The sequence below is a fragment of the Pempheris klunzingeri genome, chromosome 11, assembly GCF_042242105.1.
Source record: "Pempheris klunzingeri isolate RE-2024b chromosome 11, fPemKlu1.hap1, whole genome shotgun sequence".
Lineage (NCBI taxonomy): Eukaryota > Metazoa > Chordata > Actinopteri > Acropomatiformes > Pempheridae > Pempheris > Pempheris klunzingeri.
This window is the reverse complement of record NC_092022.1, coordinates 12386253-12404992: the sequence shown is the minus strand read 5'-3', so window position 1 is coordinate 12404992 and position 18740 is coordinate 12386253. Positions and strand designations below refer to the sequence as shown.

The following is an 18740-nucleotide window of genomic DNA, read 5'->3' as shown; positions in this document are numbered from 1 at the left end:
AGCACCACACACCAAAGCGTGCAAACACAAACCTCTTATTGGAAGGAACAAGCACACCCACAAGTAGTAGTACACAGTTCATTGTCACTCAACATGTAAATGTCCATGCTGCACTGAGTGTTTCCTCTTGCTTTTTTTCCTAGGCCTTACATATGCTGCAGCTTAATCACTGTTCATCATGCAAGGTCTTTTCGGATTTTACGGGGTCCAGATTTGAATTTATAGCTATATTTTTCCTCTATCTATTCACTGAGAAGCACTTTCAAGGCTGCACTTTGAGAGAAACAAAAGCAAAATCAAAGACCAAGAGTTAGATAACGTTAAGACAGCAGTCAGAAAATGACTTCCTTCTTGCTTCTTGAGTGATTTGCAGCCTATACTTGTGTGATATTGCAACACTGGCTAAGTCCCCTTAAACTGGCACAAACAACTGAAGTCATATCAGATGTAGAGGTGGCTGAGAAACTTCTGCTTTGAGTGGTTTAGCAGAGCAATGATGCATATCAGAGTTTTTCACTTTTGCTTGGCAACCAACCGCCAACAGGTTGCCCAACTCTGTGTCAGGGTGGAGGCTGTCAGCGCACTGACAAAAAAATTCAGATTGGGGCCCAACTGTGATTCATTTCCTTCTCTGTCTAGCCCTTGATGAGTTGGAAGTTCCATGTGAGATTAAAGTCACATTTTGACTACTGCCATTCAGAAAATACAAATAAGTAAGTGAGAAAGTAAGCAGTGTCCATTCAGTCAGTTCTCATAACAGCAGTGTACCCTGAACTCATTCAGCATTCCTTAACAAGACATAAATCATTCCAAGCAGCCCCTAACTCCTTTGCTGGATCGTTTCCTGTCTAACTGGCTGTCTGTCTGGCTGGCTGGTTTTCTCTCAGTGTTTTCTGGCAAATGTGAGGTTCTCAAACAGAGGAGCTGATAAATCCAGCTCTACTGACAGGATGACTACTGCCGGCTCTCATTCAATCACAGGTCACGCTGCAGTGAAGACATGAATATATTCTATGCTTGTAGCCACTGAGTAGCATGTGCTTTTTTCTTTGTGTGTATGTCATGTGTGGAAGTGAGAATGCACGTCTCCATGTTTCATGCAAAACATGTACTGTAGGCACCCACTGAAACAGTGAGTGTGTTTACATGCACTTCAGCAACCTGGTAATTGTCTGCTTTCTAGAGTAGTAAGAGAGATTACGAAAGACAAAAAAAATATTTAGAGGGCTACATTACTACAGAAGAAACCTGATTTTCTTAGCCAGGTTCATATCTGGGATTTTACATGTGTGCATGACAAAAAACCAGCACAGGCAATGCAGGTCGATCAAAAGAAAGATTGTTACTGTAACTGTTCATACAAAATTTGAAAAAAAAAATAAAATTGGACTAAAACATAAACAGAAATTAAAATAAATAAGTCCATTTCCACAGCTATACAGTAGACTATTTGTAAAATTTGGAAACATTGACACAGTAAAGAGGAAAAACTGTGTAGTGTGACAACACTGGCTCAGAAATATGACAGGAGGTTGGAGAGAAATCTGATTACTGACCAGCTGCACGTAAAGTTTTCAAGACGTGAACACATTCTCCTGTTTCCTGCCTTAACCTGATTTCGACCAATAATCTGGTTTCAAGTGTGCATTTAGTAACATAGTCAGTGAGTAAACACTCACGCACAAACACATGCACATAAAGGCATCTGTGAAGTTCTCCATTGACATTCATGTTCTCCCTGTAAAAAAGCCCTAAACTGTCATCTTAACACACATTTATAGGCATGCCAGCTAGCACACACCTGCTCCCTCTCAGTGATGTACACAAAAACAAATGAACTAATGCAAGTGTACACAAATTACAGAAAAGTTGTCATGGCAGTTGCACATTCGCACACTGGCAGAATTTGACTAATCAACGAGTCAACGTGAAAACAACACCAACGGGACCCCACCCCACCCCTCCCTCCCTCCTTCGACCAACTCCTCTTCCATCACTCTCCACCCCTGAGCCCAGATAATAGCTGTACTACACCAGCCGCCCACCACTCCCTGCCAAACACCGTCGGCTGCGTAAACACAGCCCATTCACACATACACAGAGGGAGGACAGTCAGGCTCGTCTGGGTTTTTAGTCCCTGCTTGGCTGTCCGAGCCCTCCGCTTCTCATAACAGAGAGCCCCTAGCAACCCTAGAGCCAAGCCGTCAGTCAATAACATGGTGGTAACAGAACTGCTCTCTTCACACTCGGCTCACACATGGCTCCGAGCTGACATACACATACTCCTATATACAGCACACTATACACAAACACGTATGCACAACAGTACATTGCGTGCTCACCAGTGAAATAAACTCTCACAGGTGCATGCATGAGTACAACACACACACACACAAGCACCAAGGTGCACACACATACACACATATTGCAAACCAGCTGCCCACGCCTTTGTACACGGGAAAATGTGCCTGGCAGGCAAAGAGCTGTTCTCAGTAAACAGCAACAATAGCAGCAGCCAGACATGGGTGTTAGGGTGGGCAGCCACAATACCTCCGTGACCAGCAAACTATTGTGAAAGAACTTACGAAAGTCTGCATTTTATAGTCTGCTGATACAAAGGGACAAACTGTTGGCCCAGTTGCCTCATAACAGCCTGTTCTGTCATATTGAGCTCTACAGATTTCCCTCATAATGTTTCAGCGTAAGCACTCTAGTGAAATACTGTTTGAAAATTTTACTATGATGGACAGGAAAAGACAAACAAAAAGTCAGAGGTGACAGATTCTGGGTGCACATGCTTGTTGATCAATTTTATTTACAGTGGTGTGACTGACGCTGCAGAAGGGCTATAAACTGTCATTAGAGCAGAAGTGGATTCCAGCACAGGCCTGTGGAATCCAGCCTGGCACATTGTCCGTCTCTGGATTTGACACAGCAGTCTGGGTGCCCAACGCCAGCCAAACAGGCGCGTAAACGCTACATACATGGACATATAGGAGTTCACATACAGACTCTACACACGCAAGCATGGGTTGACGCTTTCATATTTATGCATGGACAAAACCATGCATGAAAGAGGGTTGTGGAAACTGCAAGGAGTGAATCTGTTTATTTATAGGTGGCACAGCCTATTAATGGGCTCGGCTTAAACTGCAGGGCTGAGACAGATCTGTTAGCAAGGTGGTGTGATACTGCAACACAAGTAGTCCTTATACTGAAAATGGCTTCATGCTACAAAAATGTTTTCCATGTTGTAATGTAATATAATACAGTAAATATTATATAACTGTTATATGGTTACAATGAGATTATATTTAATATCATAGTTTCAGATTCAATTTATAGCAGAAGATTTTTGCAGCAGCCCAAGTTCCTGGAAAACACAGTATTATCAAGACATGAATACATTATATATACATGCACACCTCCATATTGTCCTGTACACAGACACACGCACTCACACAAACACACACATGTACACACAAATTCAAACACTTATGCACACATACCATTCCTCAGAGAGTAGTTCAGCGAAATAGAGGCTCTCTGCACTCTAAACCTAAGTGTTTTCTTGATTACAGGTTGGAATTACCGAACAAAAAAGCCACTCTTATGCTTCAGTGGTCTGTACATTTCACATTGTACCGATTTTCTACTTCAAGCAGCTAATTTAGTCGCACTGGCAACTAAATTGTAATTGTTTTCAGAGACAAGCGAAGGTTTTTCCATCAGACATATCAATTACAACTCAGTGACCTTGGAGCAGCTGACTACTTAAGCCCTTTTAACTTCAGCACATTCATTTGACATTATCTTGAAAGGATCAACAAGGTTTATGTATATATAACAGCAATGACAAGTCCTAATTAGAACTGCAACCACGGTATTATAGGTCTCCTTCATTCTCTCCCTTAAACACACACACACACACACACACACACACACACCCCATATACCACTATCTATTCCCAGCCCTGCCCCTTCAGGCATTCTAATCTTTTAATTGAATCTTTTGTAATTATAATGAAATAACTGCGGACTTCAATCAGGGGGAAAATGATCAGGGCCAGAATGTGCCAGCGGTCACAGGAAGCTCTTATTTCTCTGCCATTGCTGCAGAGATATACCCCCATTTCAATTAGCTCCTCAATTCACATTTGAACGGCACATTAAGGGAAAACAAAGAGGTGTGTGTTCCTGTGTATGTGTGTGTGAGACTGCACACATGGTGATGGATTACTCTAGTGATCTGTTACTGCCATGTCACTCTCTTGTATGTATCGCTTGCAAGCATCACAATTAATATCCAAACAGTGTTCAAAAAGGTCGAACTACGAGCGTGTTTTGGTAAGAAATACACACTTCCCTTTCTCCTGACCCTCGAGAACTGCTAAGCGTAATTGCCTCATTCTTCTAAGCAAATGAACATTGACAGAGGGGGGATCGGTCTGCATAGGCTCTCTCAAATGGCTTCCCTGGCAGTTGACTAATTCAGTTCTCATTGACGTATGACTAAATCAGTGTCCAATATCCTTACGCGCAGGGTAGCTCAGATGTAGTACCAGCTCTGTGGAAGAAGGCACTTAAGAGCATTACACAAGCCAAGCTGGTTGAAAGGGTCCCCTTTTCAGCAAGTTGACAAGGCCGCCACACATGGCGCAGGTCTGACATTGGCCAGCCTGTAGCCTCTGACTAACCTCTGACATTGAGGTCTCCCACTGGTGAACAAAAAAACAGGAAAACTGACCACACACTTTTTAAGTCCTCTGACACTCCCAGGCTAACGGCCAACAACAGTGACACTTATCACCACAGGAGATTTACTGCCAAGACAATAGGATATACTCATTTTGTATGAGATTTAGAAACATTATCTATTGTGTTTTCCACAGGTTATCAAAGAAACCCAGACAAATCTATGAATTCTAACAACATCCCTGTCTTTACTAAATTCATGTCATTGCATCATTTTTCCACACTTAAAAAAATACAGTCAAATCATTGTTGAGCATCATGCCAAGGCCAGGTGACTCTCTATACAATCCTGGTGGTTATTTTGGTGTGCAGAGTGTGCGCTTGTGTGAGTGTGGCATTAGGGGCCAGACAGGTCCTTCTATTGTGCAGCTGGGCTGGCTTAATGAGATATCAGACTCAAACATCAATTCATCACCCTCATTGATGGGGACAATGAGGGGCAACTGCTTCAGTAAAGGGAGGCATTATGGCTCCTTGTGTGGGGATAGGGCTGCCTTGTTTACAAAGGTTATTGGGCACAGAGGGCTTGAAACAGAACACCACTCCAGCCTCCACTTCGCTCTGCTCCGCTAGACTCAGCTCCTTTACCCTCGGGGCAGCTTCTTGGGACTTTTTATCTCTTTGATTTTCTGGAACAAAGACCCGAAAGAAAAATGTACCTCTGGAATCTTGAGGCCTAATTTTAAATGAGTACATGTGTGTGGATGCTTTAAAAGGAGAGGCCACAGACGCCTGATTGATTAAATAAACAAATCTCATCTTGTTATCATCAGGGCTCCCCTAGCTAAGCAGAGCAAGCTGGGCTGGCTGGAGCCCCCCCCTCCTGGCCTCGGCCTCAACTGACAGGGCATCTGTCTTCATTAAAGCTGAGCCAGTGTGCATGACAGCCACTGAAACGCTGGTGTCTTCACGATTAATGAAGACAGATGACTCCCTCCCGAGAGGCAGTGAAAAAGAACAAAAAGCAGGAGGATGAACAAACAGAAAAACACAAATAATTTCAGAACCAAATTCCGAGTTTCCCAAAAACATGAACACGGTTAAGCTGTTTATCCTACTTCTCTTCCTCTTTTTGTATTCGTGATTGTTTTTCCCCTGTCATATCTGGATTTGCTCCCTCCACACTCCACACACCCACCATACCTTGCCTATACACCCCCACTCTTTTCTCACTCTCACACACTCTCTCACAGCAGTGGTGGCCCCCTGGAAGTGCATGGAAATGGACCCCAGTTTTGTCTGTGCAGAGACAGGCCTGTTGTTGTAGTCAGAACCTTGTCTGAAGTGAGAGCCGGAAGGAGGGAGAGGGAAAAATGTGAGTCTGACAGAAAAAAAAGGAGAGAAAAGAAAGCTGGCCAGAATATCCTTCAGCTTTTTTAAGACTGTGTATGCATTCCACATTTCTAATTTATTCATCCATTTCTCCATTAAATAATTAATCTACTTATTAATTCATGGCTGTTTGGCTCGAGAGGAATATCATTATCCATCTAGTATCCAGGAGCGTAAACAAACCTCCGACCTATGAGGACTGAAGCAGGCACCACAAAACTTTTAACATCTGTAATATTAAGCAGGCTACATTTGTCAATAATCTTTCATGAGAGATACACAGGAAACAAAACTTCTGGCGCCAAAGCCACACTATGATTAGAAGATAAACTAAGGATGTACGTGTATCTAAAGTGTCACTCACCTATTCCTTTCCCCTCTCTTTCATCTGTACATAGTCATACTTTTGTTTTTAGTGTACCGCACCTGGCAAGGTCAAACCTCAGGTGGCTCACATTGTCACTGAAACTTGACTCCATGGGCTCATGCACACAGACACACACACAAGTACACACAAACACACATGCGCAGGCACACACTGCATATCATATCATAGCAGAGAGTTTCTTTCAGATGGCTGAGCAGCTCAAACTGGCTGTGGGCTGCGAGGGGGGAGAGAAGAGGAGAGGACAGGGGAGGAGAGGAGACTGTCTGTCCCAGTCTTTTCCTGTGCTGCTCTGTAGCCCCTGACAGCAGCCCCCTTGGCCGAGCCCTGAGGGGTAAGCGAGCCAGCAATGAGGGAGAGAGACACATACATACAGAGAGAGAGAGAGAGAGAGAGAGCGAGAGAAGGGAGACATGATTGTGTCATACAAGAAATCCAAACAGGATGCCACTTACACTGAACGCTGGCACTGCCGGTCCAAGCAAAGGGGTCCAGCCCTGCAAAGAAGGGGCTCGCCTTCCGCAGCATGCATGCACCGCGGCTGGTGACATCATAGAGCTGACGGGGGCCCATTCCCAGAGCCTCCATACAGTCAAACATGGCACCCCCCCCGCCCTCGGCAAAAATCACTATGAGCCCTCAGTCCTGCCTGCGTCCTGCCCTGCTTCCACTGACTCACGTCACTCGCTGAAGCAGTGACAACAACAAACAGCAGCAACAGCTAGCAGGATCTGCTACCTTCCCTTTCCTCCCTTCACTTATCTCTCGCTGTCACTCTCTCTGCTGTCCTTTCCTGCCAATGCTGGAGTTTCCCTCTTTCCCTCTCAGCTGGAATGCAGATCTGGTTCCTGCCTGGCTGAGCTGAGCGTGACTCTGACTCTCTACTCTCCCCCTGCCCTTGGGTGAGCTGCTCCCTGTCTGCTGTAACAGACCTAAATAACAGCCTCTCACAGCTCTCGCTGAGCCCCAGACACGGTGGAGCGAACCAACTGCCTCAGCATGACGCTCTGAGAGGGGGTGGAGAGAGAGAGAGAGAGAGAGAGAGAGAGAGAGAATGCCAGAGAGGGAGGGATAGAGAGAGGGACGCAGGAGGAGGGGGGAGAAGGGAGGGAGAGGGAGGAGAGGGGGCTGGCCAGCAGAGCCTGCACTGGAGGAAGAGCTGATCTGGTTAGTGGACAAAACTCTATTCCCATTCTTCTCTTGCTTTTTTGTCCATGCTTTTGTGTTTCATATTTCAGCCTCGATTGCAAACAAACACAGCCCTCTTCCCCTCGTATCCCATTCAAATCTGGTCCCTGTCTCTGTCTGTCTTTACATCGCACCTCCCCCAATTCCCCTGCAGTAAATATGAGCCCCTTCCCCTCCCTTCTCTGAGCCCCCGTCTCTAATCATAACCATATTAAAGTCCAGCCACTGGCCGGGTGAGTATGTGTGTGTGAGAAAGAGAGCCAGAGAGAGGGAGAGAAAGAACATTGTGCTGTGGTTGAACCCAGAAACCAGATGCCAGGGTAAATCCCTCCCTCCTCTCTGTCTGTTTGAGGGAACAGAGGATGGGCAGTTCTCTCTGTCTGTCCCTCTGGAAGTGCTTTAACAGTGATGAATGAGGGCTGCCTTGCTCAATCCCCGCAGTGAATTTACACAGACAAATACCCCCAATATACAAACACACCATGTGCTGGACACACTTCTCACAGGTTCACTTGACCTTGCTTGTGATTTTTCTCTGCGTGACCATTGCAAAGAATTAAAGCGAGATACAAGGATGCAGATGTGGTGTGTAATGAATTTGATGCATCAAAAGCCACGTGGATGTTTTTTATTGAGACTCACACCACAAAAGTCTGCCTTCCACATTTGGCCTTGTTTAACACAGGCTGTTCTGTGTATCGCTAAAACAATTTAATTTAAAACATGGCAGTGCAAAAGGACGGTAAATCAAAGGAAATCAATAGGCGGTCTGTGGTCAATAAAAAAGCCTGTCACTGGTCCTAACTGTTGCTCAGCAGACGAATAGACTCTGGCTGGGCTAAAGCAAACAACCCAATACAATGGGAGATATATGATAATAGAATGGCTTTAGTCTGCGTGTCCAGTTCATTCATCTCCCCCTGTCAGACCAGTACAAGTGGTACGACCCAGCAGGCAAAAAAGACAACATTTCCTGTCAATCTGTGCTGCTGGCTACACTCACCATAAACACACAGTGCCCTCCCTCCTCCCTCCTCCCTCCCTCCCTCCCTCCTCTTCTGTCTAACACTTCACTCTTTTTCCTGTCTTGTGAAAGAAACCATGCTTTCTCATTTTGGGCTATTTTGAATGATTTTGATTAAAATGTTTATTTGCCTAAAAGCTTTTCCTTCAGTTGAGACCTCCTGTTTATTTTCTTAAGCTGGCAACCGTCATACACACATGTGGGCTCATTCTCCTCGCACAGGCACACACTCATTCACACAAACAGACACACACATTTAACAGCTCCTTTGTTGCATCAAACAGTAAACAACATCAGTAGTTTTTTATGTGTTTCTTCATACAGCTGTCGGGTCATAAAGAGGAAGCTTTATGACAGCAGGTATAGAACAGTGAGGCTAGATAACAAACGGTTATCTATCAAATATGCGCCTGCTAACAGTTTATTGTTAAAATGGCCCTTTTTCTACCCCTCCACCCATTTACACAATAATTCAAAACAAATATCAGTCTGATCTGGATGCATTTCAGATGAAATCATCACTGTCCAGTGTCACATTTTTGTGATCCTCAAGCAGTCTTCTCACACTCGTCTTTCGCCTCCTTCCTGTCTTTTTTTCTTCTTCTAGCTGCTGGTTTAGTACAGCATCCTGGAAACTAAAAACTGGCGACTCCCCTGGTGTTCAAATGTTCTATGTAACATCAGTGTTGTTTGCCAGGGTTGCTCTCTGGACCAGCGAGCCGCAACACGACCGATTTATAATATCATGAGCTCACACTTGAAACTCTTTTGTTTTTAGAGATTTATGGACCCTATCGGACTCTCTCTGGGTTTTGACATTTCTTTTTACTGTGTTCGAGACTGTAATTCAGACCACTAACCCCAGGTTCTCCACTTACTGGCACACAGCACTCTGAGCTGTGAGTCTTCCAGCGCTTCAGAGGGTTTGCGGAGTGAGTTTAGACATCTAATCTACACATACTCCATACTGCTGTTGACCCAGGCCAATCCTTGCCTCCCCTCCTTCCCCTCCCTCCTCCCCTTCCTTCCCTGGCCAGAGAGGTTGAACTCTAGAAGAAACCCCCACTGGGCCACTAACTTTCCCCCCAAACTTATCCTGCCCTCCCTCCTTCTCTCCCTCACTCTCTGGCTCACAAGTCTCTCCATCGCTCTCCTTAATACCCCCCCTCCCTCTGTTTCTGCAAATACTCTCCCCATTTCATCAAGTTCCCTATGGCCATTTTTTCCTCACTGCATGATTTGTTTTAGTTGACAAAGTTCTCTGCTTTTGTTTCTGGTTTTGGAAATGTTTCATTTTCAGTGGCTGCCAACTCACTGGTCATTTTGTGTGATTGCTGCTTTCAATCATGTTTAATTACACAGATTAGACCAGACTTTCACACGTAATAAAAATGTTTAAATGATTCTTTTATGATAAGACTGTATATCTTTGATGTCTTGTCTTTTTATCTATACAGAAGACAGAAACACTCAGTCAGCTGGATCCAGTCTTCTTATACCTCCACGTGGACCAGAGCCCAGAAATCAGGCTTTACTACTGTCTGACACTGTGATGCCGATTACAGATAAGACGTATACAACACATTGTTGCCACTTCCTCTGTATACAGTCATTCAGGTTCCAGCCAAGCAGTCAACAACACAGTGGTGTGTGAGGCAATAAAGACAGCTTGTTTTTAAATGCCTATGTCCTAAACACAGCATGGCGATTTTGAAAGGAATGTCGAGCTTTTCCATCGCTGATGTGAGCATGTGTGCAGTGTGTGGACGTGCTGAAACAGATTGCCGGTGATGATAGAGACACTGAACACCAGTTCAGAGCGCCCTCCCACTGCAGGCAGATTGAGGTTACTCAGAACACACACACACACACACACACACACACACACACACACACACACACACACACACACACACACACACACACACTATTCATGTTGTTTTATACGAAAGATGCTTAATGAGAGGGCCAACAAAAAAGACCCATGCATCCAAAAACATTTTCAGTCCTTTTAACTTATGAGGTGATATGAAAAAAGTAATATCTTTTTCAAGCAATGGTGGGTTGCTATGTTCGTCAGTGAAAACAGAGCACAATCCTCGCGTTCTTACTCATCACATCCATCAACTGCTCCACCAGACGCAGGTTTTACACATGTTCATCTCTGACAAGATGTGTAATCTTATCCGCTCATCTACCTCCCTCTCTCACAATATATCTCTGGAAGATACCTGATGTGTCACTGAGGAGGGACGTGGGGAAAATGAGGCATGACTTATGAGAGCGCCCGTTTCTCAGCGGCAGCCATGTTGGCCTCTGTTCACATGCTTGTCCCACCAAAGGCCTTACAGAGCTACTTTTCAGAGCATTATCAGTCTTGGCCATCTTTCAGCAAAGTCTTTTTTGTTCTCTGTCTCTTCTATCTGCACTGTCATGACTTTCTGCTACCCGTGTTTTGTGGGAAAAAAAGAAAGATCTTTTAGTTGTGCGGCCAAAAAATCCGAACCCCCCATCCTGTTGTCATAGGTCCGCCCAGTGCCTGTGTGCCCTCCCACGCCTTCTGATGGCCCATCCCGCCTTTCTCGCCATTGCGCGCTCTTCGCCTTGCACGTGCCCACAAAGGCCCATCTGAGAACACACCACTCCCATTTTTAATAGTAGCCTCTTTATCTTCATCTGTCATCATGTCAGAGCTGTAGTATACTCTTTGGCCTCTCCCCTACCAGCAACTTTTGCTGACTTTCCACACACGCCGGCATGCAGGCACACGCAAGCACTCACACACACACTTAATACACAAACACACACAAAGTTTCAGCAAGTTTCCAGCACTTAAGGCAAATTGGCTTCAACTTGCACAGAGGGATAACAAGAGGAAATCCAAGGTGAAGGCTGAGACGAAAGAGAAAAAGAGGGAAGAGAAAAGAGCAAGGGAACTCGAGAGTGCATAAGCCGACAGGGTTTAGGTGGATATCATCTGAAGAGCAGATATTCCACTCAGTTTCACAAGAACTACTTCTGTGGGTACTTTAATTGACTGGAAAAACAAAGTGGGCCTTTCTGTCTTTTTTCTCTCTCATCTACTGAATCATGGCCAGCACTGGTTGATAAATAAAAGAGCAATGTGAGGGGAATCGATTTCCAAAAAGAAGTGGAGCGCCTCGCAGAGCTGTCATCTAGAGGCTAGTGGTCGCCTGGGGAGATGAAAGCAGGGATGTCAGACGATGCAAAGCTGTTTATTAAAGCGGAGAAGGCTCCAGTCCCACTGATATATCAAGGCCACAGCCAAACAATGCTGCACATGCTGTCATCACACACAAGTACACACAAATGGTCCAATCTTAGCATTGCTCATTTGCTTTGCAGATCATGGTCACAAGAGCAGAGATGCCAGCGCGCAGATGGTTCTATTAAAGTGTTTTTTTTTAAATTAATTTTTGGTACGCGTGACGATGAACGCTGGGGTCAAAACCAAACACGGCTAATGTTACTGCTACAGAACTATCTTGAACATGATTTGAGAATTCAAAATTGCTGCTGGATTGAGGTTTCATTTGTAGTTTTACATATTCAGAGCCTTTCTTTTATACTTGTGTCAGAAATGATCCAGGATTCATTTCTTGTATCGGTTTGAGAAAGGCTCAGATACCACTGTTGTTAATAATAGCTTAGCTCTCAAGAGCAAACAGAACATTGAACACTCAGGTATCTCCAAGAGCCTTTCACAGTTTCAAAACAGAGGAGACATCACAGTTTGTGAAAAGCACACAGGAAGAGGAGTAAAAAAAATAAAGATTTTGTCTTTCTCTAGGGAAGCATGTGCCTGCAGGGAAGTGAGGGGTATCGGGGCTGAGCTCATCATTTTCATATCCATACATAGCTCACTTTCTCTTTCGTCTCCCTCCCTCCCTTCACTCAAATATACAGTGTACCCACATAAGCACAGACATATGCACCCAGACAAATTCAAACCTTCACAGTCAGCCACGTACCTACCTACCTCCATCAAGGCTGGGCTGAAACCCAGCACTTCAACCTTTATGAAAATAAATATAGCAGTACAATGTGCTGTTTGTGCTCTGCTTCGCATCCAGTGGAGAAGCCTTCACTCTGCTAGTCGACATCCTTCCCTGCTGTCCGCTCTTCCATTTAAACGTTCGCTTTTACATTCCCTCTCATACCACATTTCCCACCAAAATGGCTCCTTTACGCAACTCCCTCAGCTCCCTAAGCCAACATGACCTCCTTGTGTGTGTGTGTGTGTGTGTGTGTGTTTAAGAATGCAATGAGTGTTTTTAATTATGTCACTCTGCATGAGGATATTTTTTTCTGCTGGAACATTTTGGTCTTTTTCACAGGCTGCCTGACTTAATGGTTTGTGCATGCATATGGGTGTGCTCACATGCGTGTTTGAGTGTACACACACACACGGGTGCATGCCTATATGCTCGGCAGCCAGTATGCTAATGTTTGTGCATGCCCAACACACATGCATAAACAGCACAGCTGTTCACCCTCTCTCCACCAGAGGCACAACTGGGCAGACTCAGGCAGCTTTTACAAGTTTCAACACGCAATTCATTCCATTCTATTAATAAGATGCTTTAATTTCATCCCACTGTGATGCTGAAAATGCTCACAGCTCAGACACTCATGAGTCTTCTGTACACATTACCCAACATAAAGCTAAACCGTATGGTCTGAGTGGGAAGTCCGAGCCCAGCAGAGGACCTCAGATTTTGGTCCGAGCCATGTGGGCTGAAGGAAATGACCTACTAGCTTTTCAAAACATCCCCGTGGCTGGCTTTGGGGCCAGGGCTCTGGCCCTGATTGGTGAAAGCTTAGAGAGGTGTTTCAGGGCTCAGTGGCGATGTTATCACATAGTAAGTGGCCTTAATGGGCTTCCAACTGTTTGTTTGAAGGGCTCCCATAATGACAGGGATCAACTGATAACGTCCTCTGCTACACACTGCAGAGACAGCCATCAGACCCTCTCATGGATGAACAAACGCATTTATAAAGCCATGGGTGGTAGGATGGGAGTCTTGCAGCACACCCACATGGTCAGTGAACCTCATTTACACATGATTTGAACATTGAAGTGAAGCGCTAAGGTTTTCTGGGTCCACTTACTCACTATATGCATTAAGAATGAAGAAAAGCCTACAATCTCTACATGTGCAAACACAGTCCGCCTACCCCATCCCTCCCATCTCCTGTCTCTTCCCACCGCTGTGCAAAACAGGTATTTCCAAAGACACTCTGGTGCCAAAACAGAGCGCCGCCATGGGAGGTGCTCCGACCTGTCGGCACCGCATGCTCACCCAACAAAAGGTAGGTGTCACCCTGGCTACCTTTCTAACTACAATTATGCACGGAGCTCTGAAGCTGGGCAAGAATGCAGAGCTATTTACTGCACACACATACGCACACAGAAATATCTGCAGTGCTACTCCCTTTATGTGGAAGGTATTTTCTCAGTCTGGCCTACAGACAGCCCTAACAACAATGAGCAGGCCTGTCAAGCCAACTCCTGCAGAAGAAGTAGAAAGAAAAAAACAGGGCCTGGGGAATGTCCAAACCAAGGCCTTTTGTCTTCTCCGCTAACATTTAAGAGAGCAGGGAATGAGACTGCTGTCAGTAAAATGACTTGTAACATTCCTTGTCAAGGGATACACCAAGAGGGGGTTTTAAAGGACAATACTAACAGTTGATAGTTTTCCATCCATTGGTCAGAAATTAAACTGACACTAAGATATATTTCAATATGAGTTTTAGCTCAAATAAGCTTTCAAGTGCTGAAAGAACTGACTGACTGATTAACTGATTAGTCAATCGATAGAAAATGAATTAACAACAAAACTGTAACTAGTCACATATCAAGCCATATGCTAATGATCCCCTGGCACCAGCTTCTCAAATATCTCAAATATCTCTTTTTAAATCATTTTAGTCTCAGTGTCTTTGGGTTTTGGACAGTTCGATCAAACAAAATCAGAACTTCAGCGACATTACTTGGGCTCTGGGATCTTGCATTTTTTATTATTTCTGGAGATTTTATAGAGTAAAAGTTTTCGATTAACCAAAGAAGTAATTCATAGATCACACGTCCTTAGTTACAGCTCTTGACATATCTGTTGTAAAGTACTTCATAGAATAAAATAAAGACAGAAATAGTTCACTTTTTTGCTTAGTTGATGCCTAAGAATAAACATTATAGTGTTCATAATATTCACAGAAAACAATATCAGACCAATACTGTCATTGATTTGTAAAGTTGAAATCAGCAAATAAAGAGGTAAAACTAAAAAAGAATCACCACACATAAAGCTGAATTGAAGCTAATTGTCTCTGTGATCCCAAATTAATCTTTGACCCCAGCCTTGTTTAAGCTCTGACACGGAGCTTAAACCAAATAACTGCTGTCCTTAACCCTTGTGAACGATACCGCTGCCAGCGTGGATGCGTCAGTGCAAGCAGTCATGTATGAAGCCCCAGCGCATGTGGTTGCCTGCATCTGTTTGTGCTTTGATATTTGTTTTTGTTTTAACTGATGCCAGTGTAAAAACCAAAAAGAATCCATCTGTCAGTGCTGTGGGAGTTTATTCTGCGTCAGGGGTATGTTTCGAGTTTTTAGATGAAAGAAGTGCTCTGTGTGTGAGACAGAGTGAGAGAGTGGGAAGAGAGTGTCTCTGGTGGTGTGTTTGCATGTGTGTATCTGTGTGTTTTCCTAGCAGGGTGTGTTCTTGGATTCCACCACACTAGGACATTACCCCCAGGTGCTCTCTCTCTCTCTCTCTCTCTCTTTCACTCTCTCTCTCTGGTTCTGTGAAAATACCTTGAGGATTAGGTGGGCAGCAGCGGCGAGGAGGAAGGGGGTGGAGGGGGTTGGGGGGGTGTAGTGATTGACGGCTGAAAGGCTAGAGAGGTGCTCAGGCATGCTGTGGTAGGGGAGAGAGGGGGACTGCACACACAGGCAGGGGGGCTCCCAGGCTCTGCACTCAGCTGTTGCCACCCACACCCATTATAGCCCCTCCACCACCTACCACCCAACACCACCTGCCGCCCCTTTAGCACTGCACCCAGATAAGATTTCAAATAACTCCTGCTTACCTTTACCTCATGCCCTAACCTCAACAAAAGTGCTCTATCTTTCTCTCCCTGTCTGTGTTCCTTTCTCTCACACTGACATCCTCAGCAGCGAATTATGCAGCAGTGGTTTTATAAAAGGATACTCCCTGACCTAGAATCCTGATGCTAATAAGCTGCGTTTTGAAACTAGCAGGTGCTGTGAACAATGAGCAATGTATGTCGGCAATGTGTGTGTAATCTGGCTAGTTTTTCCATGACTGAAAAACACTCTGCATTGCCAACAATCTCTTCTTTGTGCTCTACGCTCCATACATCACTCAGTCCTAGTGCTTCAGCATACAACAGTGCCCCCTGTGGTCAGGTCTGAAACTACAGGGCAGACACTAGGGGAGCACGCTGTTGTGGTTAAGTCTGGTTGTCTGAATCCTGCATTCAACCCACCTTTCTTACTACTAACAAAGAGTGTGTGGTATGCTCATTCTCAATAAACAGCCAGACAAGTCTTTGAATTGCGATTGTGCTCACTTTCAAATATTTGTTGATGCTAAGAGCTCTCATCACCTCACACTGAAAGAATGTTGTTTTGTCTCTAATTGCAGACTTGTGGGTTGCCTGCCTTACAAAAGCTCTGTGAGAGGTCCAGATACACACTTACACTGACACTGACACACACACACACCACACACACACACACGCACGCACACACACACGCACATACACATACACACACACACACCAGTAAAGCCAGAGCCAGAGTTTGTGGTCACAACCACACCATCTACAAGCATCTATAAGGAAACCACAGGATTAGAGTAATCATTGTATTGATGAAAGTGAACTTTTTCCTCACGGTTTCTTTGGGGGAGTTTTTTATACCACTCATCCTATATCACAAACAGATCCTAAAGTTTTCCATTTCCACAAAATTACACATAATGAAGTGTAATTTAAATAGCCATATTTTCCTATTTCCAGTGCACGTCCAAGTTAGTGAACATGACCTGAGTAAAATTAAGGTATGGGCCCTATATGTAGTTTGAGCTGAAATGGAAAATGATACACGAGAGGGAGGAAAAGTCAAACACACACAGTAATGAAAATAACTTACAGAGAGCGGCCATCTCTTTGGGCAGGTCAGCACCAAATCTCCCAAACAGGCTGCTGTTGGCCAGCAGGTCGAAAGGGGAGTGGCTTCTCATGGAGTTGAAGGCGAAGGGGTAGACAGCAGGTGGGAAGCTGGTCATGTGACCCACCTGCTGTTCCCTGTTGGTAGCCATGGCGACAAAGCACACCCAGGGGTCTGCAGCAGGCCGCTGGGTGACAGTAACGGCTCTCGCAACACCTGGAAATCCCTGGCAAAGTTGAAATCCTTGTCCTTTTCAATACTCTCAGGATGTGGGGAATGGATGAGCGACAATGTGGCCTCTGCTTTACTGAGGGAACGTCGGACTCCACTTTAGACAACTGACTTTTCTGAGGAAGAGAAAGCAGAGAAATGTGTTATTTCTTACTGGTAAATTCACCACATACACCAAGTGTTTCTGATTGGCATGAACATGATACAGTCAGTGGTTTGTGTTGAGATCTCTGGATTCCACAAACACGATTCACCTCACATCAACTCTGAGACCATCTACGCCCTGGGACGGAGAATAGTTTATCCACAGTTCTAATGTAAGAAGGATGTGCAAAGCTCATACCAACAGGTATGAGAGAATGGGAAGGAAAGAGGAAGTAAGGAAGGACAGCGAGAACCAAAACAGATAAAGACGTGAGAGAAAAAGAATGAGTGAGCTGTGAGAGGAAAAGCCAGAAAAACTGGGACTGGGTGAGGGGAAAAGAAAATAAGAAAGAAGTTTGGAAAAAGTTATAACAGGGAAGAGCGGGAGGGAGAGAGGGAGGGGAAAAAAGAGAGAGAGAAAAAGAGAGAGAGCTCTTGTTCCTGCAGTTTTGAAGAGCTTCCAGACTTCTACAGTGATTCCAGGCTATGCCATATGATTTAAATCACCAGAACTCCACTATAAAGAGCTCCTCTGTTCCTTCTGCCAGCCTAGCACAGCAGCCTGCCTCTCTGCCTCTTTCCCCCAGGACCAGAGGCCCAGACACGGGGTCCAGAGCATGAAGAAAGGGGGGGGTGGAGGGGGTCGATGGGGGTAGAGGGTAGGGAAAATGAGATCCACTGATTGCTAACTGCTGCTGTCACTTCCAACTATCTTCTCTTGAGGTCAGGCTCCCATCCCACAGAGTGATTTTGGCTCTAACCTCCTGCAGCCCGCTCGTCACTTTGACTCCACACAGTAGGCACAGACAAGTCAGGCTCAAGTGTGGACAAGGCTGCAGTTATGCCCCACTGTTGACTGTTAATACAAGAGGGGGGAAAAAAATCCCGGCAAAGCCTCCCATTTTCTTTTTCATGTTTTCTTTTTGCCTTTCGCTTCCCTAGCGTGATTTCATGAGTGGGTGGTGTGATCAGCTTGTTTTTTAAATGTGGCTTTGAAAAAGAGCAGAGCCAAGGAATTTTGAACTGCTGTGGCTTGTGAATCCGGGAGAAAAGACAGGGAAAAAAATCTTGGTAATGAATTCGGTATAAACAAAGAAATGAGGGGAGGAAAAAAAGATCTAAGGCTGAACCTGTGAACTGCTGAACTGAGCGAAAATGCACAGAGGAACAGTGACAGGGTCTGGGCACTGGGGGGCACTAAGAAGTGACGCCGTGCCCAGGAAAAAGAGGGAGCGCTTTCCAAGACGCACACATATGCACCACACAGTCTGAAACACATACACATGCAATCAAGAACTGGAAAGAAGGAAACCCCTCTGCACATGTGTGAGAGCACCCACTAATACACACAAACACACACATACGCACACACAAACACACACACACACACCTCTCACCCCTTGCCTTTTCCAGGGCTCTGGCTCCCTCCCTGCCTCTCTTTCTGGCTCTTTCTCTTTCAACAG

General features: G+C 45.0%; 1 protein-coding gene across 3 annotated transcripts in view; it reads right to left on the bottom strand.

Annotated features, from left to right (window-relative positions):
* Positions 1-18740, bottom strand: part of rarga (retinoic acid receptor gamma a) — a 42033-nt gene that overhangs the window by 12090 nt on the left and 11203 nt on the right. For 2 of the 3 annotated variants that reach the window (XM_070839174.1, XM_070839173.1), the window contains one exon: positions 16885-17249. In XM_070839174.1, the coding sequence (XP_070695275.1) occupies positions 16885-17053 (169 nt within the window). In that variant the 5' untranslated portion in view covers positions 17054-17249. Of the gene's footprint in view, positions 1-6927; positions 7388-16884; positions 17250-18740 lie in introns of those variants that run through there. The other variant, XM_070839175.1, reaches the window with a different exon arrangement.